An 18,664-nucleotide genomic window follows, 5' to 3' on the forward strand; every position below is an offset into this window, starting at 1 on the left:
ATGGAATGAGCTGCCAGAGGAAGTGGTGGAGGCTGGTACAATTGCAACATTAAAAGGCATCTGGATTGGTATATGAATAGGAAGGGTTTAGAGGGATATGGGCCAAGTGCAGGCAAATGGGGTGAGATTAGGTTGGGATATCTGGTCAGCGTGGATGAGTTGGACCAAAGTGTCTGTTTCTGTGCTGTACATCTCTATGACTCTAATAGAAGCCCGCAGACAAATGTGTTCTGACCGCAGAAGATTCTTCCCAGACTCCTCTGGTACCTTGCCCAAAACATTTAATCTTTGCTCATGATCTGGAATGCTGACTGGGGGCTGACTACATGAAGTGTACCACAAAACAATGGAGAGTTGTTCAGGCTCTAGCTTCTCCCTTCCCCTGGCTTTGCACAGTGGTAAGCTAGTAATTTACAGTATTACTAATAGTTTCTACCATGGCTCATTGGTAACAATCTTGCTTCTGAATCAGAGGTTGGAGGTTCAAGTCCAGCTCCAGCGATGTCAACACAACAATCTAGACTGCCAACCCAGCCCCATACTGAGCGAATGCAGCAGTGCCGATCATAGTATCTTTTGTGATGAGGCATTAAACTGCAAACTACCCACAAAGTAAAACTGGTGAATGAGATTATACGTATCTGCTATACTTCAAAATGAAGGTGCTGTATACCCATTTCCATTTCCAAGTATCACAGGCTTTTCCCCCTTGGTCATCGGCCCTGTCATTTGAGTACATGAGAGAGAGAGAGATGAATAGAAGGATATTCTGATTGGGCGAGATGGAGTATGATGTGAGGTAGCTCATGTCAAACATTAATTTTAACACTTTTAAGTCTGAATGGTTTCTGTGCTGCAAATAAAAACACAATTCTAAGAGCAAAGATGCTATCCCCACTGTCCTGGTAATGAGTTAACCTTCAACCAACATAAATTACTCTGTCATTATCAAAATGCTGTTTGAGGAACCTTGCTGCAGTTATATTAGCTGCTGCATTTACGACAGTGCAATAACAACCAGATTTCAAAAGAACTTTGTTGACTGTAAAGAATTTTAGGATGTGCAGATTATGAAAGGTTCTACATAAATGTAGGCCCCCAAATATTGCTTTGATTAATTCAGCACCATGTTTCCTCTTCGGCACTGCTTGGCTTCACAACAAGTAGTACTTAAAAGGGAAAGACTTACATTGAGAGAAAGAGACCCTGAGTAAAACAGAACTCTTATCACAGACACAGTACCATTTCATGACACTGAACTATCTCTAATGGGTTCACGTGCAATTGAATAATTCCTAAATAGGCAAAGAGGGAAGCCATTTGCACCCATTAAGATTCACAAATGAATATGACTTAAGTCACATGGTGATCACCTATTCTATCACCATCTCTTCTTCCCTCATTGCCCACTTAGAATTAGCAGCCGCTTCTCCAGTTGAAACAGGTCAACCAAAGTTTGGACACAAGCTTGCTTAATCTGTGACGAAGGAGTGATTGTTCGATAGAATGCTAGAGTGGAAGCTGTACTCTAGATTAAAGGGGCTGGATGTTAGGTAAGTTGCGTCAACTTTATTTTTGCGATTCTCCCACTATCAACAATTTTTCTTCAAAGTGAACAGCCATAAGTTTTTAAACTGTGCTGCCAGTGTCGACCTACAATTCTTGGGTGCCTCACATTCTGCCATCAGTGCAATTGTTTCTTTTGTGGCCCACTAATCCAGGCCAGTGAGTCAGCAGGCTTGTGATGTGAAGCCAAATAACTTCATAAGCGCAACAACTGCTGACACATATAGGCTGACCCACCATAAAATTGTAATTAAAACAATCAAGCTAACAACCACAGGAAGACTCTCACCCAGTTACCTTTAACAATTTTTTAGATTTAGCTTGGAAAATGTAACCATCAGTGAATTCAGGATCTCTGCACGTATGTGGTTGGGATTTTGAAGAGTTACTTTGAAACTGGCAGTAAGAGAATGACTTACATTGCTGTAGTTCCCTTTTTAAAGTCACTATTGTAGAAAAAGCATAATTAAGTTGCAAAGTCCCCAAAACAGAAAATAATTTATCTGATAGTCTGTTTTAATGATGCTTATGATAAGTAAATAATTTCACACAACACATGGAAAAGCTCAAACTGAAACAGCTGGGGTTGCCCTGACTGTATGTCACTGTTACCATTCAGGCCTGCAGTATTGGGGAATGCTCTGACTTGAGCCAGCTGGAATACTATACACAATTCTGACCACCATACTTTAAGAAGGATGCAAAGACATCGGAAATAATGGTTGATGAGAATAAGAGCATAAGACATAGTAGCAGAATTAAACTATTTAGCCCATCGATCTGCTCCACATTCGATCGTAACTGATACGTTTCTCAACCCCATTCTCCTGCCTTCTCCTCATAACCCTTGATGCCTTTATTAAGAAGAAACCTATCTCTATCTTAAGTACACTCAATGACTTGGCCTCCATACCCCTCTGTGCCACAGTTCTATGGATTAACCACCATGTGGCTGAAAGAATTCCTCCTTACATCAAAAGGGTTGTCACTTCATTCTGAGGCTGTTCCCTCAGGTCCTAATTTCCTCTCCTAGTGGAAACATCATCTTCATGTCCACTCTATCCAGGCCTTCCAGAATTCTCTAAGTTTCAATCAAATCCCCCCTTATCCTTCTAAACTCCATGAGTATAGACCCAGAGTCAGCAACCACCCCTCGTTTGACAAGCCCTTCGTTCTTGTAAAGGAGCATTCTTGTAAACCCCCTCTGGACTCCCTCCAATGCCAACTCACCCTTCATTAGGTACAGGGTCCAAAACTGCTCACAACATTTCAAATGCAATCTGACCAGCCCCTTATATAGCCTCAGCAATACATCTCTGCTCTTGTATTCAGAGAATGGTTCCAGGGATGAGAAAGTTCAGTTAAGAAGTAACAAAGAGGATTAATGAGGGCAGAGCAGTGGACGTGATCTATATTGTGGGCGGCACGGTGGCACAGTGGTTAGCACTGCTGCCTCACAGCGCCGGAGACCCGGGTTCAATTCCCGCCTCAGGCGACTGACTGTGTGGAGTTTGCACGTTCTCCCCGTGTCTGCATGGGTTTCCTCTGGGTGCTCCGGTTTCCTCCCACAGTCCAAAGATGTGCAGGTCAGGTGAATTGGCCATGCTAAATTGCCCGTAGTGTTAGGTAAGGGGTAGATGTAGATGTAGGGGTATGGGTGGGTTACGCTTCGGCGGGGCGGTGTGGACTTGTTGGGCCGAAGGGCCTGTTTCCACACTGTAAGTAATCTAATCTAATCTAATATGGACTTCAGTAAGGCGTTCAACAAGGTTTCCCATGGGAGACTGGTTGGCAAGGTCCGATCTCACTGAATACAGAGAGAACTAGCTATTTGGATACAGAACTGGCTCAAAGATAGAAGACAGAGGGTGGTGGTGGAGGGTTGTTTTTCAGACTGGAATCCTGTGAGCAGTGGAGTGCCACAAGGATCGGTGCTGGGTCCACCATTTTTCGTAATTTATATTAATGATTTGGATGTGAGCATAAGATGTACAGTTAGTAAGTTTGCAGATGAGACCAAAATTGGAGGTGTAGTGGAAAGCAAAGAATGTTACCTCAGATTACAACAGGATCTTGATCAGATGGGCCAATTGGCTGAGAAGTGGCAGATGGAGTTTAATTCAGATAAATGCAAGGTGCTGCATTTTGGGAAAGCAAATCATAGCAGGACTTATACACTTAATGGTAAGGTCCTAGGGAGTGTTGCTGAACAAAGAGACCTTGGAGTGCAGGTTCATAGCTCCTTGAAAGTGGAGTGGCAGGTGGTTAGGATAGTGAAGAAGGCGTTTGATATGCTTTCTTTTATTGGTCAGAGTATTGAGTACAGGAGTTGGGAGGTCATGTTGCGGCTGTACAGGACATTGGTTAGGCCACTTTTGGAATGTTGCATGCAATTCTGGTCTCCTTCCTATTGGAAAGATGTTGTGAAACTTGAAAGGATTCAGAAAAGATTCACAAGGATGTTGCCAGGGTTGGAGGATTTGAGCTATAGGGAGAGGTTGAATAAAGTGGGGCTATTTTCCCTGGAGTGTCGGAGGCTGAGGGGTGACCTTATAGAGGTTTATAAAATCATGAGGGGCATGGATAGAATAAATAGACAAAGTCTCTTCCCTGAGGTGGGGGAGTCAGGAACTAGAGGGCATAGGTTTAGGGTGAGAGGGGAAAGATATAAAAAGAGACCTAAGGGGCAACTTTTTCAAGCAGAGGGTGGTACGTGTATGGAATAAGCTTCCAGAGGATGTGGTGGTACAACTGCAATATTTAAAGGGCGTCTGGCTGAGTATATGAATAAAAGGGTTTGGAGTGATATTGTCCAGGTACTGGCAGGAGGGACTAGAGTGGGTTGGGATATCTGGTCGGCATGGATGAGTTTGACCAAAGGGTCTGTTTCCACGCTGTACATCTCTATGGCTCTATGACTTTAAGAGCACAGATTGGACATATTGGGACTGTTTTACTTGGAGAGGTGAAGACTAAGAGGAGATCTGATAGACATTTTCTAAAGCACATGGGGACTGGACAGAGAAAATATTTTGGAGAAGAAGCAAATGCATGGTGAGAAAAAACATTTTCATGCAGCAAGTGGTTAGGGTATGGATCACAGAGCCTGGAAGTAGAGGGCAGTAGATAAATAGAAAAATGGAAAATAGAAAGTAAAAAATAGAAAAAAAAAGTGCTGAGTTACATGACAAATACACAAGTTTGTGACAAGATCAAAATGCTTCACGAGCCAGTACAAACTCAAGGGGGCCTTCTGCATCATAACAATTCTGTTATCACAATCTTGATAAGGAAGTTATTTCATTCAAAATATGGAAAAACTAATATTGAAACAGTCTGAATAATACTGATAGCAACCAAAGAGACAATCAGATTATAATGTGGCAATGCATCAACCGGAGGGAGGACTATTCAGCATAGAAATGAAGGGAAGGTGAAAGAAATATCAGAGGAAGAATGACTGGGCTTTGATATTGGGCGTCTTTTCTGAGCCGTTTTCAAGAGACCATTGTGTTGTGGACAAGTTGGTTGGACTGACGTCTCATATGGGATTAACTAGCAGTTGCAGTGTGCAAATACTCCCATGCACTTCTGAGAAAACACAATATTCATGGGTGAGTGAGCAGATCTGTGTCTTTCCTGGGAGATACTCTCAGGAGATTAAGGGATGAGTTTGTGCTTGGGTCACTGATCACCTTCTGATTTAATTGTCTGTTCAGCTGTCAGCTTCTGTCCACTTCTCAGCTGAAGACTGAGCTGTTTAGAACTTCAACGCTTTTCCACTCAGCACAGTTCCCGAAGGAACATTTCAACTATCCTGTTTATGAAGATTATTCTCTTTGGGTTAGACTAGTTGGCCCCTTGCTGTCTCGTACATTCCACATAACTTATCAGCCTGTCATTAACTTTACAAAAATCCGGACCTGCTGTGTCAATGCAACTGAAGAAAGGAAAATTAATTAATATACAGCTCAGCCATGATCTAACTGAATGTGCAATAAGATCGAGGGCTGAATGGTCTTCCTCTGTTCTTATGTGCAAGTCCTGTTTGGTTGATGATAAATAATTTATAGATTTTAAGACCAGCACTATCTCCAGCTGAGAAAAAAGTATTTGTATGTTGTACCAGTTACAATGAGAGTGGAAAAGAAATGCTTTAAACTGCAAAATCTCCTCAAAGTGAAGTACTTTTATTAGGATATACTGGCACTGAATTCTCCTTCACTTTCTAAAGCTGTAGAGAGGTAAAAGAGCCATGATGAATTGAGTCAGACACCCGGGATTAGCTCCCCATTGTTCCTGAAGACTCTCTCACGCTGAATTGCACGAATGGGGAAGGGAAGCAAGTTCACTACATGACCTGTCAGTGACCTCAAAGGGGGTCAGTGATGCACAAAAACAGGGATCATACTCATAGAAGACCAAAAGGAAGAGATTGCTAGACTAAGACACAAGGATCAAACAGTTTGCGTATGGTTATTTTTCAGAACAAGTGTTCTACTATTTAGCGAACAAGCTCCATGATCCACAGGATTGCCCATTTCCACAGTGGCTCAGTGGTTAGCACTGCTGCCTCAGAGGACATGGGACCTGGGTTTGATTACAGCCTCGAGTGACTGTATATGTGGAGTTTTCACATTCTCCCCATGTCTGTGTGGGTTTCCTCTGGGTGTGCCAGTTTTCTCCCACAGTCCAAAGATGTGTAGGTTAGGTGGATTGGCCATGGGAGAGGTGGATTAGTAGTGCTGGAAGAGCACAGCAGTTCAGGCAGCATCCAACTTGGATGCTGCCTGAACTGCTGTGCTCTTCCAGCACCACTAATCCAGAATCTGGTTTCCAGCATCTGCAGTCATTGTTTTTACCCCATGGGAGAGGTGGGGTTATGGGGATTGGGTGGGGGACTGGGTCTGCATGGAATGGTCTTTGGAGGGTGAGAGCAGACTCGCTAGGATGTTTGGTCTCTTTCCTCACTGTGGGGATTCTCTGATTCTGAAATGGTGTTCCATTAAGGATTTTTATTTTTGCAAGAGCCTATTTCTCATGAAAACTGTACCCATCACTTTTTTTTTTAACTAGGTGTCAATATGAGAATAAGTAGAGACTTATTGCTGTCCTTTTCCAGCGCAGAGCTGACAGGCCTTCAACCTGTCTCAGAGGCCACCAAGAACCCTGCATGCATAATCTAACCCACTGCACTACTGTACAGACTGTCCCTAACAGACAGTCACACATCCCCTTACTGGAACACGCACGGTTTCTTGTCTCGAACACATACTTCTTGCTCCTCAATTGTTGTCAAGGATCAGCTATGATTTTAATTTGCTTACCTTCACATCCAGGAAGTATGTTTTCAATGTGGCTGAGCTGGGATAACGGATGTAGAAGAACATCAGCTTGGCTTTCTTCAGGTGGTTAGGCGTTAGTCCATCCTGAACATGGAGACTGGTTAAGGGAAGATGCACCAGGATGGTCAACACTGCTACAAAACATTAAACATTTCTGAATAAAAACTGAAAGAACTGCAGAAGCAAAAGCAGAAATTGCTGGAATAGCTCAGCAGAGTCTGTGGAGAGAAATCAGAGTTAACATTTCAGGCCGAGTGACCCTTCCACAGAAGCTACTAAATATTCCCAACCTACTTTACATTGTTACAGATTGCCTATTCTTTATATAAACGGTCTTATTCTACCACTCACCAATTCCTAAAGATGAAACAAACTAAATGGAGATTATTTATTTCTTAGCACACATTGGAAGCACCACAACCTCTGCCTTTTGTGTAATCCCGATCCATTTCAACCAAAGCAGCGAATAACATTTAGTTAGAAAATAATATTAAATTTTTGCCTATTAAATTTGTCACACATCAGATGAATTTTAAAAGATACATTGTCAAGATAATATGTTGTAAAGGACTGAAGAAGTGCTTATGCCTGAAACGTCGATTCTCCTGCTCCTTGGATGCTGCCTGACCTGCTGCACTTTTCCAGCAACACATTTTTCAGTAATAGAAAATAGATTCAGGATAATGGGTCATTTTTACCCCGGGTATGTGCCATCCCATAGGCAAGACCGGCCCACTAGAAGTGGTAGCACAGTGATATACAGTCAGGAAGGAGTTCTCAACATTGACTCTGGACCCCACAGTGTCTCAAGGCATTGAGTCAAACTTGTGAAAGGAAAACTCCTGCTGATTACTATCTCCTAGCATTCAGCTCAAGAATCAGTTATATTTATTTGGAGGAATCACTTCAGGTACCAAGGGCACACAAAGTACTCTGGGTGGAGATTCAATGTCCATCATCAAGAATGCTTCATTAGCACTTCTACTGACTGAGTTCATAAAGTCCTCAAGGTCCTAGCTGCTAAGATGGGCCTCCAGGGGTGAGGGAACCAACAAGAGGGAAAAATGTATTGATCTTGTCCTTGCAAATGACCTACCTGAAGCAGATGTATCTACTGACAGTATCAGTCGGAGTGACCACTCTACAGTCCTTGTAGAAACAGAATCCCTTCTTCACATTGAGGATACCCTGTGTTGTGTTGTATAGCACTAACAAGTTGTTAAATGGAATAGATTTTTAGCAGATCTGCTAACTCATACCTGGACACTCATGAGATGATGTGGACTATCAGCAGCAGAATTATATTCAACTACAACCTAACTTCACATTCCCAATTTACCATGACCATTAAGGAAGGATGAGTGCAGCTCCGGTAACAACCTTGTTTGGTAATAACGGGAAACACTTGTTCACAGACAAAGCCATTTCTTTGTGGAAGAACTTACTTTGTAAAAGATGAAGACTGACCAGGTTTATCAGCTCCTGAGAAGTCTGAAGTCACATGCGGCCTTGGTTTTTGTTGTATTGAAACACGTACATTTGTATGTGTGTTTGGGGTGGGGGGGGGGTGGCCTGATCAGGTCAACAAGCCTGTGCAAACGAGGCAGCCACACTGGTCGACAGCAACAACTCTAACTGGGCCATGCAAGATGAACTCTAAAGGTTCAAACAGAGGAGAGTTAACAAGAAAGGAATGGCAGGCAATGGAACTTAAAGAACATGAATAGAGGCAAGGAGGAGAAGGAAGGTGGGGACTGCCTATTTAGGGTGGGGGACAACAATGGGGTAATTAGAAGTGCTAGGGAGGGGAGAAAGAGCAAATGAATCGAATACAGGATCAACGCTGACCATGGGATTTGGATGGAAATGAGATTGAGAAACGAGGAGAACTATCAAGGGAAATAGCTGATTGAAGAAAGACAAAAAACACCAGAGAATAGAAGAGGGCCATCTACAGTGATGTGGGAAAATTATAGTGTAGAGCGGGAGGGTAAAGAGTGAACAAATCAAGTGCAAAATAAACAGTCTCCTAAAATGCATCCCAACAAAAAAGGCCTCACAGAGAATGGCCAGCAAGCTGTTTGCAAATATTCCTATACAGCACTAACATATTCAACTGAAGTAACCATAACAGAAAGTGTTAAATACTATAGTGCATGCAATCTGTTAAAGGCTTAGCACTGAGCAAAGGTTACTACAGAACAAAGGCTCTGACAGCTCCAAACACTGACATCCTAACTCATTGATTAATTTAACTCTGAGAAGAAGGGGACTCAAGACTCTCTCAACAGTGCTGACAATGGTGAATATGATTTGGAGATGCTATGGACAGTGATAGAGTGAGTGAGTGTGTGTGTGTGTTATTCCACATGCAGCCTTGCAGGAGCATTAGCAGGCTGAGATACATGAAAGCAAAGAACATGGGAATGAAATCGTTATGCAGCTTGTACATACCAAGGTTGTAGGACTGTATGCGGGGACAATGAAAGCCAGTAACAGTCAGATTTGGGTAATTGTCATATGCATGGAGAGCAATGATCCAGGCAACAAAGATCTTTCACATTACTGAGGAATGAAGGACAGGAAAACCAGTCAGGTTGCACCTGACCTTGTAGAGATGAGCACGTGAGCAGTATTTCCATAACAAATGTTTCGGTAACCAAACCCAACGCTTTACTGGCATTGGTGAGGCTAAGGAGGAGGAGTAAAAAGGAGCATCCAGCACCAGCCAGAGACAGGGGGCTACAGTTGTGGATAAGCAAGTAGTATCTGAAGCAGGACATCAGAACCTTCAGCACTCTTTAACCATGTACCAAGGCAATGTGTACTGATTGCATTTTAACAACCTAGAGGAGTGAAAGTCAGTGGTAGAGACATCTTCAGTTGCTGAGTTAGGCAGTCCACCACCGCCTAACGGCCAATGTGCAGTCATGCAGCATGGGAAGCAGTGTTATGACTGTGCTGCTGAAGATCACAGCTGTATTGAACATGCAATCCACCAGAAAACCTCAAATCTCAATTCAGAACGTTTTATAAATTCCTGTGTGGAACATGGGCCTTGCTGGCTAGCCAGCATTTATTGGCCAACCCCAGATGCTGTTGGTGAACTGCAAGCTACATCTGTGGTATCTCCCAATCAGCAGCCCACACGTGCATTTGTGAGCTCAACCGGATGGAGGAGTTGTGGATGGGAACGGTTCAGGACTTTTTTCCCCAAGAAGAATGAGAGAGCCCTGAGACCATCCTGATGGGGAATGGACATGTAAAAGGGCCAGCTGTCCATCCCTTATTGCCCAGATGGCAGTAAAGAGTCAATCACATTGCTGTGGAGTCACGTGTAGGCCAGATCAGGTAAGAATGGCAATTTCTTTCTCTAAAGGACATTAGTGAACCAGATGAGTTTTTCCTGACAATCAGCAACACCTCCACAGTCATCATTAAACTTTTAATTCCATTTGTTTTTATTAGTTTCAAATACCACCATCTACATGGCAGAATATTATTTGGGTCCCTGGATTAATATTCTAGTAATAATACCACTAGCTGCATCTCCCCGCAGCTGATTGGAGTGTTTCTGCTAAAGGATACTGATAAATCAAAAGTTAAAATTGTTATGTTCTGACCTAAAGGATCCTCTGATTGAATATTTTCTCTTTCTCACATATATATCTAATAATGCAAGTGTATACACCTATACCATTGCATATGCACAGAAAAAAATCTCTTGTCCATCTGGTGTATTTCCTTTTAGAGAATCTGTCTCTATCAATCTCTATGTTTCTGTGTTTCAGTTTCTCCAGCTCTCATTCTACTTTTCCATGCTTGGATCCCTGACTAAATATTTCCATGCAATTATTCCCCATGTCTCGAGAATTCAATTAACTGGTTGCTCTTACTTCATTTGAATAATAAAAGATGGGCATATCAGATTTCAATCTATCTAATAGTTTGAGGCACTATTTGAGACACTGCAGACTACATTTGAAATTATATTTTGAAAGGGCTACTTGACTTGTAAAATAAAGAGAAGTGCATCAATGCTGATCACTCCCAATGATCAACCAGGTAAGAGGACATTATCAGCTGGAAACTATGAGATATTGTATGCATTAACATCAGAGAAATCACTGGAATAAGAGTGGGACTGGAGCAGTGAGTGGTAATGGAAAGCTCGGAGCTACTCAGCTTTCCTTGAGTAACACTAAATCTTATTTAAAACAAAGCACTCTAATAATTTACAGTTCGCTAACTCATCTTAAACAAAAAACTTTTTACATACTAAATAAACAAAAAACAAAAGGTGATCCAATTTTATTTGGGAATATCAATCACTTTAGGGATTTCTGTATTAAGTCGTTCTCATTTCCCATTTCTTAATGTGTCAATGCATTTTTGTCTGTCTTCAACCCTTCGGACTGAAAGTGCTCTGGGGGTGGGGAAGCAATGTTGGTCGAGTTACAAGTGGAGCAAGTATTTATGAAGAGCATTATGCTAAACTCTCAGTTATTGAGTGAAAAGTTTACTGAACCCCCAATTGTTATATTCTGGAAGCACATCAAATGATCAAGATTTTTTATTTTGTTAGCTGTCCACATCACAAAATAAATGCTTTGTTCATAGATGTAATTGGAATTTGCTGAGAGCTCTGTTTCACTGGTGTTGTACTTTCTCTACCCCAATCCACCTCCCCAAAGCTGCCTCATAAAAGTAGTGACTGGAGCTGTCCGTTCAATGGCACTCTGTGTAGTGGCCATCAAACAGATTTGTTATGAATCTTAATAGAGGGGATCATCCAAGTCCTGGATCATTATGGACCAACACAACCACCTCTTGCATTATGCTGATCTGAATATACAATTCCAAAGCTGCTGTCCATGTTTCTTCAAACGTTATCAAGTTCCTTTTGATCTTTTCACCCTATTTATGTGTGTGAGAGAGATGCCTCCAGGAAATCTGCTTGGCAAACCTTTTTTATTCCACTTTCAGATGGCAGGGTAACCAAATGAGCACCACGTTTGGCACAATGTCAAGCATCATTAATGTGGCCAAGTGTTTTGGTATTATTTATAACATTAAACTTATAAACAAAGGAAAGAGTGGCATTTTAAAATGTTCCCTCAGGCAATCCATTTAGGAGTGTAATGCATTGTGTCAAAGGAAAAGAAAACTGTTGGAACAATGGACAGGCACAAACCTTTATTTAAGATCATGTTGGTAACCCCTCCAGCTCAGGGATTTCTATCTATTCATTTTAGTAGGAGGTCACAGGCTGAGATGCTCAATTTATTTAAATTGTAGGGGACACTCAAAGTGCAAGGACTCTTCTACGAAGACCTGGGACTCAATTTTCCCATAGGAACAGCGTGCCAGGTGACTAGCATATCACCTCCACCACCGAGTTAACTCACCCAATCACACACATTAAGATATACTCCTTAAGAGCTAACAAACAGTTTAGGAGAGATTTTTGGATCATCACAGGCTTTGACACTGGTGGCCTGGGCTAGAGGCAGGCAGCCTGTGGTTCCAAAAGACTATTGGTGGAGGTCTGGTCCTCAGGGAGTCAAGAAGCCAAGCAAATGTTTTTTATCTTCTTGTTGCATGGTGAGGGTCATAGGGAGAGAGGTGGTCAGAGACAAGAGTAAGAGGTAGCTTTGAGTCTTGATTCCACTTCTGCCTCCAATTGTCCCCAACTGGGTAAATTACAGCCCCTCCCCAAATTTGGCAGGCAGGTCACCATAACTTCCCTATTGGAAAAATACCCCCCAATCTCACTCATTGGGAAGGTAGGTAATGAGGGAAACAGTGATTGAGGTACTGGTGAGAAATTGAGACTGTCCCGAATGGCGCTTCTTAGCAAGCACTTGATTGGTGATCCCTGTACTTCCCCAGAGATAACTCACTCAAATATTGCCCCCTTATTGATACCTTTCTCTCTCTCAACAACTCCAATTAGAAGGATCAGCAAGACGGCTTTTGTGTGGAGCCGCAGAAAATGGGGCAGATACTAAACGAGTATTTTGCATTAGTGTTTACTGTGGAAAAGGACATGGAAGGTATAGAATGTAGGGAAATAGATGGTGACATCTTAGAAAATGTCCATATTATGGAGGAAGAAGTGCTGGATATCTTGAAACGCATAAAGGTGGATAAATCCCCAGGACCTGATCAGGTGTATCCTAGAACTCTATGAGAAGCTAGAGAAGTGATTGCTGGGCCTCTTGCTGAGATATTTGTATCATCGATAGTCACAGGTGAGGTGCCGGAAGACTGGAGGTTGGCTAACATGGTGCCACTGTTTAAGAAGGGTGGTAAGGACAAGCCAGGGAACTATAGACAGGTGAACCTGACGTCAGTGGTGGGCAAGTTATTGGAGAGAATCCTGAAGGACAGGATGTACATGTATTGGAAAGGTAAGAACTGATTAGGGATAGTCAACATGGTTTTGTGCATGGGAAATCATGTCTCACAAACTTGATTGAGTTTTTTGAAGAGGTAACAATGAGGATTGATGAGGGCAGAGCGGTAGAGGTGATCTGTTTGGACTTCAGTAAGGCTTTCAACAAGGTTCCCCATGGGAGACTGATTAGCAAGATTAGATCTCATGGAATACAGTGAGAACTAGCCATTTGGATACAGAACTGACTCAAAGATAGAAGACAGAGAGTGGTGGTGGAGGGTTGTTTTTCAGACTGGAGGCCTGTGACCTGGAGCTGGGTCCTCTACTTTTTGTCATTTATATAAATGATTTGGATGCAAGCATAAGAGGTATAGTTAGTAAGTTTGCAGATGATGCCAAAATTAGAGGTGTAGTGGACAGCGAAGAAGTTTACCTCAGATTACAATAGGATCTTGATCGGATGGGCCAATGGGCTGAGAAGTGGCAGATGGAGTTTAATTCAGATAAATGCGAAGTGCTGCATTTTGGGAAAGCAAATCTTAGCAGGACTTATACACTTAATGATAAGGTCCTAGGGAGTATTGCTGAACAAAGACACCTTGGAGTGCAGGTTCATAGCTCCTTGAACGTAGAGTCACAGGTATATAGGATAGTGAAGAGGTATTTGGTATGCTTTCCTTTATTGGTTAGAATGTTGAGTACAGGAGTTGGGAGATCATGTTGCAGCTGTACAGGACATTGGTTAGGCCACTGTTGGAATATTGCATGTAGTTCTGGTCTCTTTCCTATTGGAAAGATGTTGTGAAACTTGAAAGGATTCAGAAAAGACTTACAAGGACGTTGCCAGGGTTGGAGGATTTGAGCTGTCAGGAGAGGCTGAACAGGCTGGGGCTGTTTTCTCTGGAGCATCAGAGGCTGAGGGGTGACCTTATAGAGGTTGACAAAATTATGAGGGGCATGGATAGGGTAAATAGGCAAAGTCTTTTCCCTGGGGTGGGGGAGTCCAGACTAGAGGGCATAGGTTTAGGGTGACAGGGGAAAGATATAAAAGAGACCTACAGGCAACTTTTTCATGCAGCGGGTGCTACGTGTATGGAATGAGCTGCCAGAGGAAGTGGTGGAGGCTGGTACAATTGCAACATTTAAAAGACATTTGGATGGGTATATGAATAGGAAGGGTTTGGAGGGATATGGGCTGGAAGCTAGCAGATGGAACTAGATTGGATTGGGATATCTGGTCGGCATGAATTGGTTGACCAAAGGGTCTGTTTCCATGCTGTACATCTTTATGACTCTATGACTCTAAGAGATTTTTCCACCCTTCGGAAGCACCATAGCAATGGAGATATCAATGTGGACCCACCACCTTCTTTACATGGAAGTCCCAAGCTCAGCCATGTTGTTGTGGCTTGGTTGTAGAAACATCCAGGTGTTTCTCCAAAGTGGATGAGTGGGTAGGTTAGTGAGGGGTTGGCATTCTGGGCTGCTGTTTACAACTGTCAGGAGCCAAAGTGCAAACAGCTAAAGCATGGTCATCAATTTTCTATGCTCTGGAGTTTCTTCCCTAAATCTGAGTTCTTCACCTCCCTCTCACAGAAATCAGAAATTTACAGGATGAAAGGAGGCTATTTAGCCTATTGTGTATGCCAGCCAACACGTAACCACCCAGTCTAAAACCTCTTACCTGTTCTTGGTCTAAAAAGATATTGTAGGTTATGGCAGTTCAGATGCACATCCAAGTACCTTTTAAATGTTATGACGGTTTCTGCGCTACCACCTCTTCAGATCTCAGCACTCTCTGCAATTGAACATACCCTTTTGAATCTCCTCTGGGTTCCCAAAGCATACCTGAAATCTATCCCTGCCGTTTGTGGACCCTTGAACCAAGGGATATAAGTCCTTCCTATTGACTCTGAATCCTTTATAATTTTATATATTGCAAATCTTTTAGGACATGTCTTAAAACTACCTCTTAACCAAGCCTTTCCCTCCCCAAATAGAAAAAAATAAAAACAATATTTAAAAAAGGTTTTTGGGTCAATTATAGATTCATATAGCATAGAAACAGACTCTTCAGTTCAACCAGTCCATGCTGAACATAATCCCAAACTAAACTGGTCCCATCTACTTGCCCATATCCCTTCAAATCTTTCTTATTCATGTATCTATCCAATTTAGAGTCTTTTAAACTTGAAAGGGTTCAGAAAAGATTCACAAGGATGTTGTCAGGGTTGGAGAGTTTGAGCTTTAGAGAGAGGCTGAATAGGCTGTGGCTATTTTCCTGGAGCGTCGGAGGCTGAGGTGACTTTATAAAAGTTTATAAAATAATGAGGGGCATGGATAAGGTTAATAGTCTTTTCTCACGGTAGGAAAATCCAAAACTTGAGGGCATAGGTTTAAAAGGTGAGAGAGGAAAGATATAAAAGGGACCGAAGGGGCAACTTTTACACACACAAGAAGTATGGAATGAACTGCCGGGGGAACTGGTGGAGGCTGATACAACACAGCATTTAAAAGGTATCTGAATGGGTACATGAATATGAATGGGAAGGGTTTAGAGGGATATGGGTCAAATGCTGATAAATGGGACTAGATTGATTTAGGATATCTGGTCGGCATGGATCTAAGGGTCTGGTTGCGTGCTGTACAGCTCTATGACAGTGGCAGTGGCAGTGGTGTGAAATTCAACACTGCACTTGAAACATAAAAGTTTGAATTAAATATAGATGGTATATAAACACTCATATTATTGATGCAATTGAACCGGGAAAAGTACACATTTTCTTGAGAGTGGCGAGTTTGCTAAATCATGTAAACTAATATCTATGGTTTCAGAAACTTGAATTTACACAGCTGATAAGATAACGTTCTCCTTCTCTTCGCTGTTCAATTTTACTTGAAGTGAAATTCAAGTCATCTAAGTGAAGGTTCTGACTGGGAGGAATATTAATATTGACAGGGCATCATAGTTCAGAAAGCCCTTAAGAATGTGGAGGCAGTGGGGAAAGGATGAAGTCTTGCAGAATCTTGCAAAGAAAGGTGTCCTTCTGAAGTCTGATTTTAATTAAAGTGGAACTTTACTCTGTGTCTAACACCCATCATGTCTGACTTTGAACTTAACAGGTTTTGCAAAGTGATACTTAGAAAGGATACATTAACTGATTTGAATGGAGTGACATCTTCCATGGAATGCAACTCTCCACGTTCAGACTTAATGCGAGAAAGACAGAGATTCTCTGCTGGACTTCGACCTAATTGTGGGAACGGCTGTTCTGCCGTATGATGGGAGATAACCTTCGATCTCAGTTTGACTGCATCCCATGAAGGAGGCGTTGATTCAGAAGATGAATCCTTTTCAGTAGCTGAGAGGCAATGTCTTATGTCATTGTGCGCACCATATCTCAATAGAGGTTCAGGCAATTCAGTCAGAGGCATCTGCGAGCCTAATGCTAATGATAAAGGTATCTTGGTGTTAGGCATTTGGCATGCCTGTTTAATAACAGAGTTACCAATGCTAGATTGGTTTTGGGATGATTTTCTCACTACTAATGGTATTGCTTCTGTCTGATCCTGAATGTCATAGATAGAAGGGCTTTGAGAGTTGTCATAACATCTGTGTATTGTCATTGAATCTTGAGAGTAGCGAAGGTCATGACTGGCCATCCTCAAGTTTGAGTTCTCATTAGGCATGAGACCCTTAGGCAGAGAGGCTGGCAAGCTTTGAAATGCTTGGGAAGAGACGTTTGAAGGTTTCACAGAGAACAACTGCACTGCTGAATCTACAATGTGAGCTACTGCGTTGGTTAATTCATATTTAAGGGCGTCTGCAAGATAGCCACCCTTGACAAGAGAGAACGAAAAATGTGTATGATTGTTGAATTTCCTGTCTACGTCGTGATGTTTATTTGCATCTTTTTGCATTGTCAGTTCTTTTTCTTGGCCGAACGATTGAGCACAGTCATAACCTTGGTCCATTTCTGAAAGGCATCTTTCCAGAGTATTTTCTCCATTCTCTCCATTGCAGTCAGGACCACCCAAGTGGAAGCTGTAATCAGAAGTGTCCCCCTGGTCCTCTTGTTCAGACTCACTGGCATCATACATCTGGAAAAACTTTTCTTGAAGTTCAAGGAGTTTTCCCTGCATATCCTGTAACTGCTGCTTTAATTTATGACATTCCCGTCTCTTGTGATTCTTGAGGGATGCGGTTAATTTGGGAAATTTCCAGGGATTCTCCTTCTGCTTTTGCTGCTGTTGAGGAAGTCTCTGCTTCCGTTTATTCTCTTTGTATCTATCCCCCAAAGTTCCAGGTCGTTGGCGACAGTCCCTCTCAAGCTCACTGTTGAGGATGGTGTTCGGAGAACTGCTCATTCCTCGGATGATGTTCTCTACTCTTGCCCTCTTTGCTTGCAAATGTTTGTCGAGCAATCGGTCCCCTTCAGTGTTGTTTGAAATATGGTACTGACTGAAAGGCGAGCCAAGGTCCTGTACACTATCTTTGGAGCAGTCACTGCTTCTGTCCTCCTGAAATGATTCTGCAGTGGAATGGGACAGATTCCTCGATGAGAAGTCAAAGTCTTGAGTTGTTAAACTATTTTTCTTGGTAGCTTTGCCCAGAAAATGAGAAATGATAGCCCTGCTGGAATGGGATGGCACAGATTCCTCAAAAGCATTTCTTTTCAGGCGCACAGAGAGCTGATTTGTTTTGTCTCCTTCTGCGTAGCAGCTGCTGGAACTTTGCATTTCCTGTTTGGATATGTTGTGGTTCATTGCATAGATCAAGGGGGCTTGGACACAGGACTCAAAACAGTTCCTGACTTTTGTTGCAAAGTTTAAAGTTAAAAGAAGGTATCAAGCCTAGTATTCAGGCAATCCGATTAAGTCAAAATACTACTGACACAGTCTTTCGAAACAGCTAGAGGTCTGGATCCTGGATAATAAAAGAGAAGAGTGAGGTTACTTTCCCAGAAAATTTATTTTAAGTCACATGGAGTGTACAACACAGGAACAACCATTTAGCTCGACAAATTGATGCTCTCTACATGCTCCTCAAAACAGTCTTCTATCTGCCTTCATCTCACTCCATCAATATATACTGCTATTCCTTTCTCATGTGCTTATCAAGCTTCCTCTTAAATAAATCTATACCAATTGCCTCAACTACTCAGTTTTTGTCCAAATTCTTATACTTCTGAGTTAAGATGTTTACCTTGAATTGCTATTGGATTTTTTTATTGATCGGCATATGAAGGACCTCAAGATTTCATTTCATCCACACACTCCCCCCCCCCAATCAACTGTAAACTTTATCTTCTACATCAAACCCTTTTATTACTTTAATGAAGCCCATCATGCC

General features: G+C 42.2%; 1 protein-coding gene across 2 annotated transcripts in view; it reads right to left on the bottom strand.

The window, feature by feature from the left end:
- The window catches only part of LOC140476123 (prospero homeobox protein 1-like), a 110,047-nt gene extending 91,847 nt beyond the window's left edge, over window positions 1-18,200 (bottom strand). For both annotated transcript variants that reach the window (XM_072568234.1, XM_072568235.1), the window contains exons 1-2: window positions 16,465-18,200; window positions 6,894-6,995 (exon numbers count right to left, since the gene is read on the bottom strand). In XM_072568234.1, the coding sequence (XP_072424335.1) occupies window positions 6,894-6,995; window positions 16,465-18,078 (1,716 nt within the window). In that variant the 5' untranslated portion in view covers window positions 18,079-18,200. The remainder of the gene's footprint in view (window positions 1-6,893; window positions 6,996-16,464) is intronic.
- Window positions 18,201-18,664: the final 464 nt, after the last annotated feature.

The sequence above is a fragment of the Chiloscyllium punctatum genome, chromosome 4 (assembly GCF_047496795.1).
Source record: "Chiloscyllium punctatum isolate Juve2018m chromosome 4, sChiPun1.3, whole genome shotgun sequence".
Lineage (NCBI taxonomy): Eukaryota > Metazoa > Chordata > Chondrichthyes > Orectolobiformes > Hemiscylliidae > Chiloscyllium > Chiloscyllium punctatum.